Source organism: Tamandua tetradactyla, chromosome X (assembly GCF_023851605.1).
Source record: "Tamandua tetradactyla isolate mTamTet1 chromosome X, mTamTet1.pri, whole genome shotgun sequence".
Taxonomy (NCBI): domain Eukaryota; kingdom Metazoa; phylum Chordata; class Mammalia; order Pilosa; family Myrmecophagidae; genus Tamandua; species Tamandua tetradactyla.
This window is the reverse complement of record NC_135353.1, coordinates 78254047-78273065: the sequence shown is the minus strand read 5'-3', so window position 1 is coordinate 78273065 and position 19019 is coordinate 78254047. Positions and strand designations below refer to the sequence as shown.

The window sequence follows — 19019 nt, the reverse complement described above, 5'->3', positions numbered from 1 at the left end:
CATGGTATCAGGGGGTTCCCTGTGGTAAAGTTTCATAGTTCCATATATTTTTTTTTTTGACTTTTTTATTGTATGGTATAATATATATACAAAGCAAAGAAATAAAAATGCAATATTTTCACAGCACTCTTCAACAAGTCATTACAGGATAGATTCCATAGTTAGGGCTATAATATGATCCTCTCACAGCTGCTCCAGAATATAGAAGGCAAGTAGGCTTACATTTTTTTATCATCACAATCAATTTTTTCTTTCTTTTTTTTGCTTTGAAAAATAATACATGTACATAAAAGCAATGAATTTCAAAGCAGAGCACCACAATTAGTTGTAGTACATATTTCAGAGTTTGACATGGATTGCAGTTTCACAATTTTAGGTTTTTACTCCTAGTTGTTCTAAGATACTGGAGACTAAAAGAGATAACAATTTAATGATTCAGCATTCATATTTATTTGTTAATCCTATCTTTTCTATAGTACTCCACCATCACCTAAAATCTTCCTGTCCCTCTCTTTGGGGGTGATTGGCCTTTGGTCATTCCAACTTTTATATGTTGGAAGGGTCTTTCACTAATATGGGGTAGGAAGCTGGAATTATCTGATGATCTGGAGGGCCTGGGCCTTCTAGGTTTAAGGATTTATCTGGTCCAGGGAACCATCTGGAGGTTGTAGGTTTCTAGAAAGTTGCTCTAGTGCATGGAACCCTTGTGAAATCTTACATATTGCTCTAGGTGTTCTTTAGGATTGGCTGGAATGGTCCTGGTTGGGGTTTGGCAAGTTATGATAGGTAGCAATGACTAACAGAAGCTTGCATGAGAACAACTTCCAGAGTAGCCTGTCGACGCTATTTGAACTCTCTCTGCCACTAATACTTTATTAGTTATACTTCTTTTCCCCCTTTTGGTCAGGGTGGAGTTGTTGATCCTATGGTGCCAGGGCTGGATTCATCCCTGGGAGTCATCTCCCACGTCTCCAGGAGACTTTCATCCCTGGATGTCATGTCCCATGTAGGGGGGAGGGCAATGATTTCACTTGCAGAGTTGGGCTTAGAGAGAGTGAGGCCACATCTGAACAACAGAAGAGGTGCTCCAGAAGTAACTCTTAGGCATACCTATAGGTAGTCAAAGCTTCTCCACTACCTACATAAGCACCACAAGACTAAGCCTCAAGACCAAGGGCATGGCCTATTGATTTGGGTGTCCCTAAATTTTGACATGGTATCAGGGGATTCCTTGATGTTAAGGTTTAATAGTTCCATATTTTATCTCCCTTCCCTCAAGGGAGTTTGCTAATACTTTTTGATTATTTGCTTAATATACTCTAGGATGTATCCAGGCATTACATTAATCTATAAAGAAACTTTCTTATTCTGGGCTCCTTGCATTTCAGTTGTTTAAATGAGCTATACAGATAGATTGAGTTAGATTATGTGCTACAGAAAATTCCAGTTCCAGATTAAATAAATCTTTCTTCCTGTAGTCTCAAAGAGTATGCTTGGTTCTAAAATATAGACATTGTCTTCTATAAAATATAGACATTGTTACACCTGTGTTCTGAATTACTTTAACCCCAACCTGTTCAGCTTCATTCTTATCTCTAAATATCAGGTTATATGCATATATAAAACAGCATCTCAAAATGCAGAAATAACAATTACCACTACGGACTTGATGTGTCTGCTATAAAAGCTTACAATCTAGGCCCCTGTTTTCTTATAAGCATTTTCTAAAGGAGACCATACCATTGTTCTTTTGTTTCTGGCTTATTTTGCCTGACCAAATGTCCCACATTTTCATTCATGTTGTTACATGCCTTATGACTTCCTTCCTTTTTGTAGCAACACAACCTTCATTCATAAGTATACACCATCATTCACCCATCTACTTCTCAGTCAGTGCATCCATCAGCCAGCTACATTAATCAGGCATCTTGTATAATGCCCAAAGTCCACATTCTATCAACATTCTCAATTTTAGATAATTTCATTGTTCCCAAGGGAAAGAAAACCAATAAACACACCTTTGCCAAATAGGAAATCTAAGCTGCCTCTTAACTCTTATCCCTCACCCTGTTATTTACCTCTACTGTTGCTGTGGTAGCATTAATGTTTTCCTTTTGAACATAGTCCATAGCATGTAATAGCAGTTTTCCCCCTGTACCCTGGATGTTAACACTCTTTGTACACGAATCATACCTTTGAAGTAATTCTTGTGAGAACTAATTTATGTTTCTAGTGTTAATCAGCGGGACATGTAGGTCTGTACAACCCCTTTCAATCTTGTTCATCTTCAAAATCGTAATATTACTTTTAGACCCACTTCATTTCTATCTATTCCCTTACATTGTAGTTCACCCTCATTATTTAACTGCTCATCCATCTCTAGCTTCTATGTATATCTAAGTCTTCTATATTCTGTGTTAAAAGCCTCTGATTCTACCTTTATGATGGTCATAAAAGTGGTATCATACAGTATCTATTCTTTTGTTTCTGACTAATTTCACAGCATTGTGTCCTCAAGGCTCATCCATCTTGTCATTGCTTCAAGATGTCATTTTGTCTTACTGCTGCATTATATTCCATCATATGTATATACCACATTTTGTTGATCCACTCATCTGTTGATGCGCATTTGGTTTGGTTCCATCTTTTGATGATTGTGAATAATGCTGCTATGAACACTGGTGTGTAAGTGTCTGTTTGTGTCATTGCTTTCAGCTCTTCTGGGTATGCCAAGTTGTGGTATTGCTGGGTCATAGGGCAACTCAATATTCAGTTTCCACCAAACAGTCTTCCACTGTAGCAGTACCATTATAAACTCCCACCAGCAGTCCATAAGTGTCCTTTTTTCTCCACATCCTCTACAACATTTATAGTTTCCTGTTTATTTAATAGCAGCCATTCTTACAGGTGTGAGATGGTATCTCATTGTAGTCTTGATCTGCATTTCCATTATAGCCAATGAAAATGAGCATCTCTTCATGTGCTTTTGAGCCATCTGTATTTGCTGTTTAGAAAAATGCCTATTCACATCCATAGCCCATATTATAATTGGGTTGTTTGTTCTTTTGTCATTGAATTGTATGATTTCTTATGTATTCAGCATATCAGACCTTTGCCAATATGTGATTTCCAAATGTTTTATCCCATTGAGTTGGCTGTCTCTTTACCTTTTTTTACAAAGTCTTTTGAGGTGCAGAAGCATTTGATTTTTTTAAAAAAATTATTTATTAATTAAAAAAATTAACAAATGAAATAAAAATTAACATAGATAATCAGTCATACACAATATCATCACTTAGTTGCATATTCATCATTTCTTAGAACATTTGCATCCATTCAGAAAAAGAAATAAAACGAAAATAGAAAAAAAAATTATACCTACCATACCCCTTACCCCTCGCTTTCACTGATCACTAGCATTTCAAACTAAATTTATTTTAACATTTGTTCCCCCTATTATTTATTTTTAGTCCATATATTCTACTCGTCTGTTGACAAGGTAGATAACAGGAGCATCAGACACAAGATTTTCACAATCACACAATCACATTGTGAAAGCTATATCATTATTCAATCATCTTCAAGAAACATGGCTACTGGAACATAGCTCTACATTTTCAGGCAGTTCCCCCCAGCCTCTCCATCACATCTTGAATAACAAGGTGATATCTACTTAATGCATATGAATAACCTCCAGGATAACCTCTCGACTCTGTTTGGAATCTCTCAGCCATTGACACTTTGTCTCATTTCACTCTTCCCCCTTTTGGTCAAGAAGGTTTTCTCAATCCCTTGATGCTGAGTCTCATCTCATTCCAGGGATTCTGTCCCACATTGCCAGGAAGGTCCACACCTCTGGGAGTCATGTCCCATGTAGACAGGGGAAGGGTGGTGAGATTGCTTGTTGTGTTGGCTGGAGAGAGAGGCCACATCTGAACAACAAAAGAGGCTCTGTTGGGGGTGACTCTTAGGCCTAAATTTTAAGTAGACTTGATCTGTCCTTTGTGGGGTTAAGTTTTATATGAACAAACCCCAAGACTGGGGGCTCAGCCTATAGCTTTGGTTGTCCACACTGCTTGTGGCAATATCAAGAATAGAATATCTAATTTTTTAACAGCAAGTTTTTAACAAAGGAGGGGTTTGATTCCTGAACCATGCACCTGCTCCTCCACCAAAAATAAATAAATAAAAAGCATTAAAAAAGAAGAAGAGGGTAGGGGAAAGGTGGGAGAAAGAGAGAATCTGTCATGAGCCAGGGCATTTGCGGGTGTTGGTCATTCATAGGAGAATGCAGAAATAGCTAATGCTTTATCTGTGGACCATGTCAACTTTGTATCTGTAAGGTCTATCACAGTATTTGCCACATAGCTAGTATTCAACAAAGATACATAAAGGGATAAAAAGAAGTTGCTACATTTACACATTGTTTCATATTTGTGTGTCTTATTTTCTGAAAGTAGAGCCAGTTTCTGCTAGAGTTCTGGGCAAGCAAGCTAAATAGCCTTGGGCTTATAAAAAAAAATCCCAGAGAGAAGCATTTGATTTTGAGGAGTTCTCATTTATCTATTTTTTCTTTGTTCTTTGTGTGTAAAGTTTAGGAAGCTACCTCCTATTACTAGATATTGAAGATGGTTCCCTATATTTTCTTCTAGAAGCTTCATGGTGCTAGTTCTCATATTTAGGTGTTTGATCCACTTTGAATTAATTTTTATGTAGGATGTAAGATGGGGTCCTCTTTCATTCTTTTGGCTATTAATATCCAGTTCTTCCATGCCCACTTATTGAAAAAAACTTTTTGTCCCACTTCAGAGGCTTTGGGGGCCTGGTCAAAAATCAGTTGACCATAGATTTGGTGGTCTATTTCTGTACTCTCAATTCAATTCCATTGGTCAATGGTTCTGTCTTTCTACTAGTACCATGTTCTTTTGACCACTGTGGCTTTATAATAAGTTTTAAAGTTAGGGATTGTTAATCCTCTCACTTTTTTCTTTTTTGGATGCTTTTGGCTATTCATGGTCTCTTTCCCTTCCAGATGAATTTGGTAACTAGCTTTTCCAAGTCTTCAAAGTAGGTTACTGGCATTTTGATTGGTACTCTGTTGAATCTATAGATCAATTTGGGTAGAATTGACATCTTAATTATATTTAACCTTTCTATCTGTGAGCAGAGAATGCCTTTCCACCTCTTTAGATCTCCTTTGATTTCTTTTTCAACGTTATGTAGTTTTCCATGTACAATTCCTTTACATCCCTAGTTAAATTCATTCCTGAGTACCTGATTCTTTTAGTTGCTGTTTTAAATGGAATTTTTTCCTTAACTGACTCCTCAGCTAGGTCACTGCTTGTGTGTAGAAATGTTACTGGTTTTTGCACATTAATTTTATATCCTGCCACCGTGCTTAATTTGTTTATTAGCTCAAGTATCTTTGCTGTAGATTTCTCAGGATCTTCTAAGTATAGTATCATGTCATCTGCAAATAATGACAGTTTTACTTCTTCCTTTCTCATTTGGATGCCTTTTATTTCTTTGTCCTCCCTGATTGCTCTTGTTAGAATTTCTAGCCCAGTGTTGAAAATTAGTAGTGACAGTGGACATCCTTGTCTCATTCCTGGTCTTAGGGATCTTGAGTATGATGCTGGCTATCAGTTTTTCAAATATTCCCTTTATCATATTGCGGTAGTTACCTTTGATTCCTATCTTTTGGAGTGTTTTTATTAGAAAGGGATGTTGAACTTTGTCAAATCCTTTTTCAGTGTCAATCATATTTTATTAATTGAGTTCCTTGTGTTGAACCACCCTCACATTCCAGGTATAAACGCCAGTTGGTCATTGTGTATAATTCTTTTAATGTGTTGTTGGATTTGATACGCTAATATTTAGTTGAGAATTTTTGCATCTATGTTCATTATGGAAATTCACCTATAGTTTTCCTTTCTATAGCACCTTTACCTGGTTTTGGTATTAAAAGAATAATAACTTCTTTTCTTTTTTTTTTTGTTTTGCAAAAACATTTTTATATTTGCACATTTAGTCACTATCATTGTACATTCTAGGAGTTCCTAGATTATACGATCTCAATCATTATCGTCTGTCTTTCCTTCTGGTTTCATATGTACCTCCAGGCCTCCTCCCTATATCATTCTCTCATTCAACTTCATACAGTGTACTTATAGTATTGTGCTACAGTTAGGTAGTTTTGTCCTATCCATTTCTGAATTTTTACAATAAGTCCTATTGCACAATCTTTATCCCTTCAGCTTCAGTTATCCAGTATATATCCTGTGTCTATCGTCTGATGACCTCTGTTCTTAACTGAAATTCTCCATGTTCATTAATTAATGTTAGTTCATATCAGTGAGACTATATAGTATTTGTCCTTTTGTTTCTGGTTAATGTCACTCAGCATAATGTCCTCAAGGTCAGTCCAGGTTATATGTGTCATGACTTTATTCTGTCTTATAGGTGCATAACATTGTATGTATATACCACAGCTTGTTTAGCCACTCTTCTGTTGATGGACATTTGGGCTGTTTCCATCCCTTGGCAATTGTAAATAATGCTGCTATAAACATTAGTGTGCCAATGTCCGTTTGGTCCTTGCCCTTATGACCTCTGAATAGACACCTAGCAATGATATTGCTGGGTCATATGGCAATTCTATACTTAGCTTCCTGAGGAACCATCAAACTGCCTTCCACAGCGGTTGTACCATTTGACCTTCCCAGCAACAGTGGAATAAGTGTGCCTCTTTCTCCGCATCCTCTCCAGCACTTATCATTTTCCATTTTATTGATAATGGCCATTCTGGTGGGTGGGAGATGATATCTCATTGTGATTTTGATTTGCATTTCCCTAATAGCCAGGTAAGTTGAACATCTTTTCATGTGCCTTTTAGCCATTTGTATTTCCTCTTGAGAGGTGTCTGTTCATGTCTTTCACCAATTTTGTAATTTGGTTGTTTTTCTTTTTGTTGTTGAGTTGAGCAATCTCTTTATATATTCTGGATACTAGACCCTTATCTGATATGTTGTTTCCAAATATTGTCTCCCATTGTGTAGGCTGTCTTTTTCCTTTCTTCACGATGTTCATTGATGCAAAATGTTTAATTTTGAGGTGTTCCTATTTATCTATTTCTTTCTTCAGTGCTCATGCTTTGGTTGTAAGATCTAGGAAACCCCCTCCCATTGGAATTTTTAAAAGATATTTCCCTATATTTTCTTCTAACAATTTTATGGTCTTATACCTAATGTTTAGGTCTTTGATCTATTTTGAGTTAATTTTTACATAGGGTTTGATATATGGATCTTCTTTCATTCGTTTGCATGTGAATATCAAGTTCTCCAAGCACCATTTATTGACCGTAGTCTTTTGTCCCAGGTGAGTTGGCTTGACTATCGTATCAAAGATCTATTGTCTGTAGATTAGAGGGTCTATATCTGAACACTCTATTCAATTCCATTGGTTAGTATATCTATCTTTATGTCCGTACCATGCTGTTTTGACCACTGTAGGTTCGTATTATGCCTGAAAGTCTGGTAGTGTGAGACCTCTGACTTCATTTTTCTTTTTGAGGATATTTTTGGCTATTTGGGTCACCCTTCGCTTCCAGATAAATTTGGTTTTTCTATTTCTGCAAAGTTAACTTTTTGGGATTTTAATTGGTATTTCACTGAAAGTATGAATCAATTTAGGTAGAATAAACATCTGAACTGTATTTAGTTTTCCAATCTATGAACATAATATGCCCTTCCATTTATTTAGGTCTTCTGTGATTTCTTTTGCAATTTCTTGTAGTTTTCTTTGTGTAGGTCTTTTGTATCCTTAGTTAAATTTATTCCTAAATATTTTATTCTTTAGGTTGCATTTGTAAATGGAATTTTTTTTTGTGATTTCCCCCTCAGATTGCTCATTACTAGTGTATAGAAATACTACAGATTTTTGAGTGTTGATCTTGTAACCTGCCACTTTGCTGTACTCATTTGTTAGCTTTAATAATTTTGCAGTGGATTTTTCGGAGTTTTTGATGTATAGTATCATATCATCTGCAGACAGTGAGAGTTTTACTTATTTCTTTCTAATTTTGTTGCCTTGTATTTCTTTTTCTTGCCTGTTTTCTCTGGGTAGAAATTCTGATACAATGTTGAATAACACTGGTGACAGTGGACATCCTTGTCTTGTTCCTGATCTGAGAGGTAACACTTTCAGTTTTTCCACATTGAGGTGGATGTTAGCTGTGGGCTTTTCATACATTCCCTTTATCATGTTGAGGCAGTTTCCTTCCTTTCCTCCCCTTTGAAGTGTCTTCAACAAGAGGGGGTGTTGAATTTTGTCAAATGCCATTTCTACATCAATTCAGATGATCCTGTGGTGTGGTGTGATTTGTTGATATGATGTTTTATATGAATTGATTTTCTTAGTGTTGAACCATTCTTGTATACCTGCAATAAATCCCACTTGGTCATGGTGTATAATTCTTTTAATATGCTGCTGGATTCAATTTGCAAGAAATTTTTTTGCGTATTTTTGCATCTATATTCATTAGAGAGATTGGTCTGTAATTTTCTTTTCTTGTAATTTCTTTGGCTTTAGTATGAGAGTGATGTTGGCTTCATAGAATGAGCTAGGTAGCCTTCCCTCCTCTTCACTTTTTTTTGAAGATTTTGAGCAAGATCTATACTAATTCTTTCTTGAATGTTTGGTAGAATTCACATGTGAAGCCATCTGGTCCTGTACTTTTTTGGGGGAAGCCTCTTAATGACTGATTCAGTTTCTTTACTTGTGATTGGTTTGTTGAGATCATCTGTTTCTTCTCAAGTCAATGTTGGTTGTTCATCCCTTTTTAGGAAGTTGTCCATTTCATCTACGTTGTCTAGTTTATTAGCATAAAGGTGTTCATAATATTCTCTCATTACCTCCTTTATTTCTGTGGGGTCAGTGATTATGTCTCCTCTTCCATTTCTGATTTTATTTATTTGCATTGTCTCTTTTAGTATTTCTTGCAGAGCCAGTCTCTTAGTCACAAATTCTCTTAGTGATGTTTTTTTATCTGAAAATATTTTAATTTCCATGTCATTTTTATTTGGATTTTTATCTTTTTTAGTGTATAGTATAGCATATATACAAAACAAAGAAATAAAAAAGCAATTGTTCTCAAAGCATTCTTCAACAAGTAGTTGCAGGACTGATTCCTAAGTTTGTCATGGGCTACCATATGATCCTCTCAGATTTTTCCTTCTATATGTTCCAGAATAGAGGAGGCTAGAAGGCTTAAATAATTTTATCATCACAATCTACTTTTTTCCTTCCTTTTTTGTAATTAATAACATATATACAAAAAAGCTATAATTTAATTTCCCCCTATTTTTGATGGTCAGTTTTGCTGGATATAGAATTCTTGGTTGGCAGTTTTTCTCTTTTAGAATCTTAAATATTTCATTCCACTGTCTTCTCGCCTCCATGCTTTCTGCTGAGAAATCTACTCATGGTCTTATTGGGCTTCCCCTGTATGTGATGGATTTCTTTTTTCTTGCTGCTTTAAATATTCTCTCTTTCTCTTTGCCATCTGACATTGATTAGTACGTGTCTTGGAATATGTCTATTGGAATCTATTCTGTTTGGGGAATGCTGTACTTTTTGGATCTGTAATTTTATGTCTTTTTTAAGAGTTGAGAAATTTTCAGTGATAAGTTCCTTCATTAGTCTTTCTCCTCCTTTTCCCTTCTCTTCTCCTTCTGGGACACCCAAAACACATATATTCCTGCACTTGATGTCATTTAATTCCCTGAGTCCCTGCTCATATTTTTCCAGTCTTTTCTTTATATTTTGTTTCGCTTGTCAAATTTCAGGTGTCCCATCCTCCAGTTCACTAATCTTTTCTTCTGCCTCTTGAAATCTAACATTGTAGATTTCCATTTTTTTTTCCATCTCTCCTTCTGTGCTTTTCATTCCCGTAAGTTCTGTGATTTGTTTTTTCAGACTTTCAGTTTCTTCTTTTAGTTCCCCCATTTCCTTCTTCATGTCCTCCCTCAATTTGTTGATTTGATTTCAGATTTGATTTTCCATGTCTGTTTGAACATCCTGAATTAATTGTTTCAACTCCTGTATCTCATTTGAATTGTTGGTTTGTTCCTTTGACTGGGCCATATCTTCAGTTTTCCCTGCATGATTCAGTTTTTACTAGCATCTAGACATTTAATTTCCTTAATTAGTTATTCTGGAGGTTATTTTCACTCTTTTAACTAGGATTTTCTTGCTGGATGAATTTGTTCTCTATCTGTTCTTTGCCATTCAATTCAGCTTCTTCTAGACCTCTAACTTAGGTTTTGTTTAATGGATTAAAATTTTTCTGTTCTTCTTTTCTTCTTTCTTGCTCTGCCTGTATGGCCTTTGTTTTTTTCCTTTCTTAGAAGGTCTACTTTGGTATTATAGACCCCAGTCATATTTTCTCTGAACAGACTGGCCTTTTCTCAGAGGAAAAGAGTCATCTGCGTCAGTCTTCCCAGAGTGTGAGACCCAGCAGTTTGACAAACTTTCCTATGAAGCCTCTAGACTGTGTTTTTCCTATTCTGCCCAGTATGTGGCACTTGTCTTACTGCATGTCCCACCAGCATAAAGTGATGCGGTATCTTTAACTTCATCAGACTCTCTCTGCTGGGAGCGTGATTGAGACCTAGAAGAGGTTGTGTGCTGTCTTTAATCAGTTCAGCTTTCCAATCCCTGGGGTCTGAATTCCTTGAGGGAGGGATTGTACCTGAGCTGGGCCACACCCCTCTCCTGGGGAAGGCACAGCCTCTAGGGAATTATTTCCTTTCAGCTGACGAACCTCTTTGTCTCTCAGACAAGCTTAATTCCGCCCTTGCCTGGGACATTTGGAGGCTGAGAAGCCTTGAAATTGTATCTAAAGAGCAGTTAAGCAGTAGAAACTCAGGGAAAAAAAATCCTATTCAGAGCAGGGCCCCTTTTTCCTCCGGTTTTTGAATGAAGAGGTTAAGGTGGTATGTTGCTCTGTTTGTCTCCAGGTCCTATGTGCCCCTCTTTTTTTTTTAGGCTCCAGACCTTTTGAAGTATTTTGTACTGTTTGATTCAAAAGAAACTGTTTTTTTTTCTTCTTCAGCCCTGCTGCCTCTGCTCTGGGGCAAAAACTAATAACTTTAGCTTTTATTTGTTGTTTAGGTAACCTGGGGGCCTTTTTTTAGTAGTCAGAATTTGTTAATTAATTCCATAATTGGACCTTGGTTGAGCTCAGCCCCTTGCTGTTAGTAAAGTCTCCTTTCTTTCCCCTTTGAGAACCAGCCTGTGGGGGAGAGGTGGCAGCCTCCATTCCTTGGATGACTCACAGTTCTGGGTGGGACAGCAGCTGGTCCAGCTTGTCCAGACTGACGTACGCTATGTGTCCAGTCACTGATGTGGCCCCAGCAGTTTTTCTGTACTGTTGTTGGCTATTTCCTAGCTGCTCTGGTGGCCGAATGAAATTCCACACCCCAGTAAGCCGCCATCTTGGACTCGCCTCCCCAGCAATAGATTTTTGTTATTTTTTTTGTCACATTTTCTTTTTTTTTTCTTTTTTTGATTTCTCCAGCAATAGATTTTTGAAGTACATTTTATCAAAAAGTTATAGAGCAGATTTCAAAGTTTGGTATGGGTTGCAGTGCCACAATTTCAGGTTGCATCTATTTTTAAGTGGATTTTTATGGGATCTTTTCCTCATATCACTTTCCCTTGGAAATTTTTTTGTAGTCACATTATAAAGGCTATGTAGTTATCCAGTCATTTGCAAAAATCAAAGTTACTGAATAACATTCAGCATTTTCGGACACTTCCCTCTTGCCACTGCAATACACCACAAAATAAAAAGGGATATCTATATGTGTTAGTTTGCAAGCTGCCAGAATGCGATATACCAGAACTAGAATGGCTTTTAAAAAGGGGAATTTAATAAGTTACTCAAATTTAGAATTTTAAAAGCAATTTTTATGTGTTATATTTCAGGAAATCACAGATTATTTTATCTTTATAAATAGGATAGCAGATATTGAAGCCCATATAATTAAATTTGCTTAGAATTCCTGTTATTTTAAGCTTGCTATAAGGTACATCATGATGACTGATGTTGTGATTTCCCTCTTTGATAGATTAAATGCAGTATAGTATACATAGCACTGGTGTCCATTTATCCTTCTACCACCACCACCACTGATTATCAAGAGTTTAAGAGAAAATAGCTCATTGTACTAGGTGATTACATGCCTTGATTGACTGGTAGCTTGCTCCCAATTACCATTATAATGCCATATTGATTTTTTTTTAGCATTTTCAGTATGGAAATTAAAGTAGAATTTGTTTAAAATAAGCTTCCATATATCTTGGGTATGCGATTGGCTTGGATTGTTTGAGCTATTTTTAAAAATGTATTTTCTTCTACAGAAAGAAAGTGTCTCATACTGATTTTTTCTTAGAAATTTAAGTCTCTGTTGGTCAATAAGCTTTACCTTTGGTAGAGAGAAAATGGTAGTTTAATGACTGTGTGAATGGAAATATAATTATGGTCTAAATACTTAGAGTAAAGATTTTAGTTATTATTTCATAAGAATATGTGTTCATTTATGTTTGTGAAGTTCTTGGGTAATATGAAACTTATTGGGTCAATGTACATTATTATTACCAGTGTTGTTATTGATTCACACATGCAAGTAAAATTTAATTAAGTTTAACTTAGCAAATCCTTATTTAGTGTTGATTGTATATAGACCACTCTACTTATTACTGCAGAGGAGAGAAAGATGAGATAACTATTTTCAGAGAATTTTTATTTTTCGTTTTTATTAATAAAACCAATCAACATACAATACGAACATTCTTTTTTCATCACATAGTTGTATATTCATCATCATGATCATTTCTGAGAACATTTGCATCAATTCAGAAAAAGAAATAAAAATAAAACAAAAAAAATCATACATTTGCTCCTCCCATTCATTGATCACTAGCATTTCAGTCTCCTAAATTTATTTTGACATTTGTTCCCCCTATTATTTATTTATTTTTAATCCACATGTTTTACTCATCTGTCCATAAAGTAGATAAAAGAAGCATCAGACACAAGGTTTTCACAATCACACAGTCATGTGGTGAAAGCTATATCATTATACAGACATCTTCAAGAAACGTGGCTACTGGACCATAGTGCTATATTTTCAGGCAGTTCCCTCCAACCTCTCTGTTATACCTTAACTAAAAAGGTGATATCTATTTAATGCGTAAGAATAACCTCCAGGATAACATCTCAACTCTGTTTGGAATCTGTCAGCCATTGACACTTTATTTTGTCTCATTTTTCTCTTCCCGTTTTCGGTCGAGAAGGTTTTCTCAATCCCTTGATGCTGAGTCTCAGCTCATTCTAGGGTTTTTCTCAATCCCTTGATGCTGAGTCTCAGCCCATTCCAGGACTTCTGTCCCACATTGCCAGGAAGGTCCACACCCCTGGGAGTCATGTCCCACGTAGAGAGAGCGAGGGCAGTGAGTTTGCTTGTCATGTTGGTTGAGAGAGGGAGGCCCCACCTGAGCAACAGAAGAGGTTCTCTTGGGGGTGACCCTTAGGCCTAATTTTAAGTAGGTTTAACCTATCCTTTATGGGGTTAAGTTTCATATGAACGAACCCCAAGATTGGGGGCTAAGCCTATTGCTTTGGTTGTCACCACTGCTTGTGAGAATATCAAGAATTTGTTTTCAGAGAATTTTTAATTCAGAAAGGTAGGAAAGATATGGTGGCAAGAATCATAATGTCACATGGTAAGAGACAAAGATACATGGGGGTTCAAAAGAAGAAGAGCTTATATTTGGTTGTAGGATTTAACAGGTTAAAACAAACAAAAAACATTATGGATGAGTTGGTAGTGAATTTTAGCCTTGAAGGGCTTGGAGAGGTGGATTGGGGTTATTGTCTGAGAAGAAAGAATTAATGATTTTAAGCAAGGAAATGTCAAGAAGGCTCCTGGAAAGATAATTTGTCTGGTTTTATTGGAACATTTAGTGTAGGTGTTGTGACTGGAAATGTAGGTTGAGGCTAGATCAGAATATTCAGCTAAAGGATTTGAACTGTAGTGCAGTGGAAATTTTTGGACAGTAGACTGTCGTTAAGTACAGTTCAGTCTGACAATTTGTAAAAAGAATAAAAGAATGATTCTGCGGAGACCCCATTTGGGAAGCTTCTAGCATCTTAAAAGATTGGTAACTAGGGCTAAAGGAATTTCAGCAGAGACAATGAAAAGGAGGGAGCTGGCACCACGTGTAGGAGTTATTCTAGAAGTAGAATAGTTTTTACTGGATGACCGAAAGTGAAACAAACTCTACCTGTTCTACCTTCAGTTCTTCTACCATTATAAGCTCCTGCCCCTCTTCCCAGACTTCTTACTCACTTCCATCATAATGGTCTCCTTGCATTTCCTGGAACCTGCGAAACATGCTAGCTTCCCCGTTAGTATCCAGTTTACCCTTATTCCCTCTACCTGAAAAGTCCTCATGTCCTTCAGGGCTCTGCTTAAATGCCTCCTTATCAAAGGATTGTTCTTTGACCATACATTAAAATATCTCCTGGCATTCTGTATTACATTTACCAAGTATTTTTCTTCATTGTACCATAGCACTGATAAATACAAAAAATAATGATATAATAAAATCTCAGTCTCCCTCCGTCTTTTTAATAGGTAAAATTCCTATTAAAACAAATGTAGGAAATACCTGAAATAATCATAAAATGAACCCTTTGGGTAGCAATCCCCCTGAACTCCATGAAGCTGAGGACTTAGGCTTTTTGCATCCCTAGCACCTAGAATATACTTGGTATTCAGTATGAGTAGGTACTCAATATCTGCTGAATTCAAAAACAGAATAAATGTAAAAGTGAAAGAGATGGGGAATCAAAAGTAATGCCAATAGTTCAAGTGTAGTACTCAGAGATTTATGATATTCTTAACATTACTAGAGAGAGAGTTGATTTGGGGAGGTAGAGGCAGGGGAAGATAAATTCAGCTTATAAATTCAGGCTTAAATATATGATCCTGGCAAACAGCCAAGGAGTGCTGTCTAATGGGCAATCTAAAATGTAAAGAGAAGTCTCGGATTGAGGTAAAGATCTCTGAATCATCCTCACAGACTTGAAACAATGGGAGTAGATAAAAAGAATGCAAGTTATATTAAGACAGGATAATCAGATTTATAATTCAAAATTGCATTTTGAATAGTTAATGTTTTAAATATACAATATAAATAATAATGTTTTAAATATACAAACATTTTTATTTTATGTTTATTTCATAGCTGGGTTAACAACTTTGGCCATGAAGGTCTTGGGCTCTTATTGGATGTGCTGGAAAAGCTTCTGGACAAGAAACAGTAAGAATAAAGATTTAAAATATATATATTTTGCCAAAGGGAAAATGTTAAAAAACAACATATGTTCTTTCTCATTTATTTAGGCAAGAAAATATTGACAAGAAAAGTCAGTATAAACTTATTCAATGCCTCAAAGCATTTATGAATAATAAGGTAAGCAGTATTTATTTCTGCCTCTGTCACAAAAGGTGAGAATGTCCCCAACAGTATTAAAGTATAAAACAGATGAAATAGTGGATACTTATTCAGTTTGCAAAAGGGTCTTCCTCTTTATGATTCTTATCATCATAAGTTTCATTTAAATATTTATTTCAAGTATACTTGGCTTCACAAAATATTTATTGGTAGGTTTTTTTCAATCATGCAAACATATTGCTCTTGTTCCCAAATGAGAGAATGCATTTTTCTTTCATAATAATAGGAAAATTTAAATGTCTTACATTCAGTACCATTTCCTTACAGAGTTCTTACTACATTGAAAAGGAAAAGTCAATGTTACAATTTCACTTGTTTGCTAATAACATTGTGAAGTTAAGATTTCTGTATTACATTCAATTAATTCCAGTGAGTTAAGATAAAAGACCTCTCTAGAAGAACTTTTGAAGAACTTACATATAATTAGGTACAACTTCATTGTGAAGGTATGGGTTTTTAGAAAATCGTAAGCTGCTTTTTAAAATTAAAGACATGTTCCATAGACATTTTTTTAATGAAGTCTCTCTTTTCTTTTTCTCTTTCTCTCTCTTTCTTTCCTCCCTTCGCCTCTCCCTCCTCTCCCCTTCCCTTTTCTTTCTTTTTTAGTTTGGACTGCAAAGGATTCTTGGAGATGAAAGAAGTCTTTTACTATTGGCCAGAGCAATTGACCCCAAACAACCCAACATGATGACTGAAATAGTAAAAATACTTTCTGCTATTTGCATTGTAGGAGAAGACAACATGTAAGTATTGTTATATTATTATTTTAACTGCATGGAAAATGAGACCTCAGAAATTAATAAGTCCTACTGTTTATTTATAGATAACTTTCATAAAAACAATATAAAATTTTAGAAAGTTTTTTATTGAAATTTTAATTGTCTGTTTATATTTTAGTATTTTTGATGCTATTTTGAAAAATAGGTCTAAAGGAATCCTAATAGTGAATTCTTCAAAGTTGGAGTCAAACAGATTGAATAGTGACTTTGTGTACCTGAAGGTAAAGTGATCATTAGAAATGTGGGAAAATTCAGTTAGAGAGTTATTTTGACTAAACAAACATATATACCCTACATATATGCACATCATACAGTTTGATTTCTTTACTTAATTGAATTGACTAGATGCCTTTAACTTGTCCTTTTATTTTATAATTGTATTTTACTTTGTCTGCCTTGGATAAGTGAAAGGATGAAGCAGTTATTCATAGGTGAAATAAATTAATATATTAAAAAGAAAGGCAAAGAAAAAAGGCTGTTGATAATTATTCAGGGTGTATATATGTCCCAAGTTCAGCAAAATGTTGCTGATTCACAAGCAAAACTGCCTATTTGATATCATATAATAAACCCAGTTTATAAGAGGCATTGTGATAAAAAACGAGATATTTGGTGTATTAGTTAGGGTTCTCTAGAGAAACAGAATCAGCAGGAAACACTAGCAAATATAAAATTTATAAAAGTGCCTCATGTGACCATGGGAATGCAGAGTCCAAAATCTGAAGCTGACGATTCTGATGGAGGTTCTGGATGAACTCCACAGGAGAGGCTCACCAGCTGAAACAGGAATGGAATCTGTCTCTTCTGAATCCTCCTTAAAAGGCTTTCAGTGATTAGATTAAGCATCACTCATTGTAGAAGACACTCCCCTTTGACTGATTACACATGGAATCAGCTGTGGATGCAGCTGATGTGATCATGATCCAATTCTATGAAATGTCCTCATTGCAACAGGCAGGCCAGCACCTGCCCAACCAGACAAATAGGCACCACAACTTGGCCAAGTTGATACATTTCCCTGACTATGACACTATAAACTAAGATATTTTTTCTGAGCACTTTGTATGCCAGGAATAAATTCAATCTGAATCAAAGCAAGACCATATAAAGATTTAAGAATGTTCTAAAAAGTTAACTTTTTCGTATAAGTTAGAATAAAATGAGATATTGTTTAGTGCTTTCTAGTGTCCTTAGAAACTAAATGACAAATATTTACAATTATCATATAGCAATGTCTTATCCCCATGAGAACAAACTAAGGATGAAATAACATATGCAAAAGTAAGGTTTCCTTATGTTTTATAGAAATAAGTTAGTTTATTAATGAATAAGAATATTTTTCTAGTCAATTAGTTTTTCAGTACTTAATTCGGAAAATGCAAATTAGCTTGGTGTAATTATTATGATTTAATTATAATTTCTACCTTCTGTTGGTAAGAGTTATACTATATAGCGGTTAATTTGGTCCAGACACTGTATGGAGATATTTACCAATAGTTTTGTTCAGGTAAATAAGTGTCTGATACTAAGAAATTGTATATGTTTCTTTAGTTTGGGCTTTTTTCTTGAAGGATTTTTTTTCTTTTACATTATCAAAGAATGTTAATTTTTTATATATTTTAAAAAATTACACTTTCTAAGACTATTATAAAAATACAGCCTATTTATTTACAGTAGAATAAACTGTTAATAATTATAGATGCCACATTTTATTTAAGCAGTATTAATATCTATTTTAATACATGAAGTATCAAAATTTCAAATTTTTATATTTACGTGTTAACATAGAAATTTTGATATAGGTCTCATTTCTGTATCTTTTCTTTTCCCTACAGTCTGGATAAACTTTTAGGGGCTATAACTACAGCAGCAGAAAGAAATAATAGGGAACGATTTTCACAAATTGTGGAAGGACTAGAAAATCATGAAGCCTTGCAATTACAGGTAAGTTAGCTTTGTCTTAAATTGCTTCTAAGGTTTTAGAGTACTGGTTTTCTACTCTGACACCAACCCCATTTTTTTTGGCATTTAAAAAGAATAAAAGAATGTAAAATTAAAATTATTCTTTTTGCTTGGTCATTTATAAAAGCTAGAAGTTTTGTTTGTGAGAATAACAATTTGTTTAAGATTAAGTTGACATACTTAATGGGTTATTATAAAAATAGTGTTTATGATTATCATTAATATTTAAATAAAAATTCAGTAATGAATGTAATAAACCATTGAAATTGAAGCCTTAACAATGGTCAGGGCAAGAGGATAAGCAGATTACCCAATGCCATCATCGAAACAAATGTTAATGAAGTCTGTATGCTTGTAGAAATTCAAGAAAACTAAACATCTCTCTCTTTGTGCCATTCACACAAATTTTAAAGTCTGATTCACCAGAAAAGAGGAGATTATATTACAATTCTTAGGTTAGGATCCATTTGATGGCCCAACATAGACCCAGTCTAAATGTCTTCCTTAGAAAATAACAATAGACACTATATTTTCTTAGATGGTTTTAAGTAATACCCATTTTGTGAAAGATAACTTTGTTATTGAGGGATGGGAACTTGTATTTTTTGACCACATTTATGTGTGAGGTCTTGTGCTAAATAGTTCAATTTACATATATTATCTGATTTAATCTTCACAAAATCCAGCTTTGTA

The 19019-nt window shown here is 35.1% G+C and overlaps 1 protein-coding gene across 5 annotated transcripts in view; it reads left to right on the top strand.

Annotated features, from left to right (window-relative positions):
• DIAPH2 (diaphanous related formin 2) overlaps positions 1 to 19019 on the top strand; it is a 997375-nt gene that overhangs the window by 261881 nt on the left and 716475 nt on the right. For all 5 annotated transcript variants that reach the window (XM_077145442.1, XM_077145441.1, XM_077145438.1 and 2 more), the window contains 4 exons: positions 15316 to 15390; positions 15474 to 15543; positions 16192 to 16328; positions 18200 to 18308. In XM_077145442.1, coding sequence (XP_077001557.1) covers positions 15316 to 15390; positions 15474 to 15543; positions 16192 to 16328; positions 18200 to 18308 — 391 coding nt within the window. The remainder of the gene's footprint in view (positions 1 to 15315; positions 15391 to 15473; positions 15544 to 16191; positions 16329 to 18199; positions 18309 to 19019) is intronic.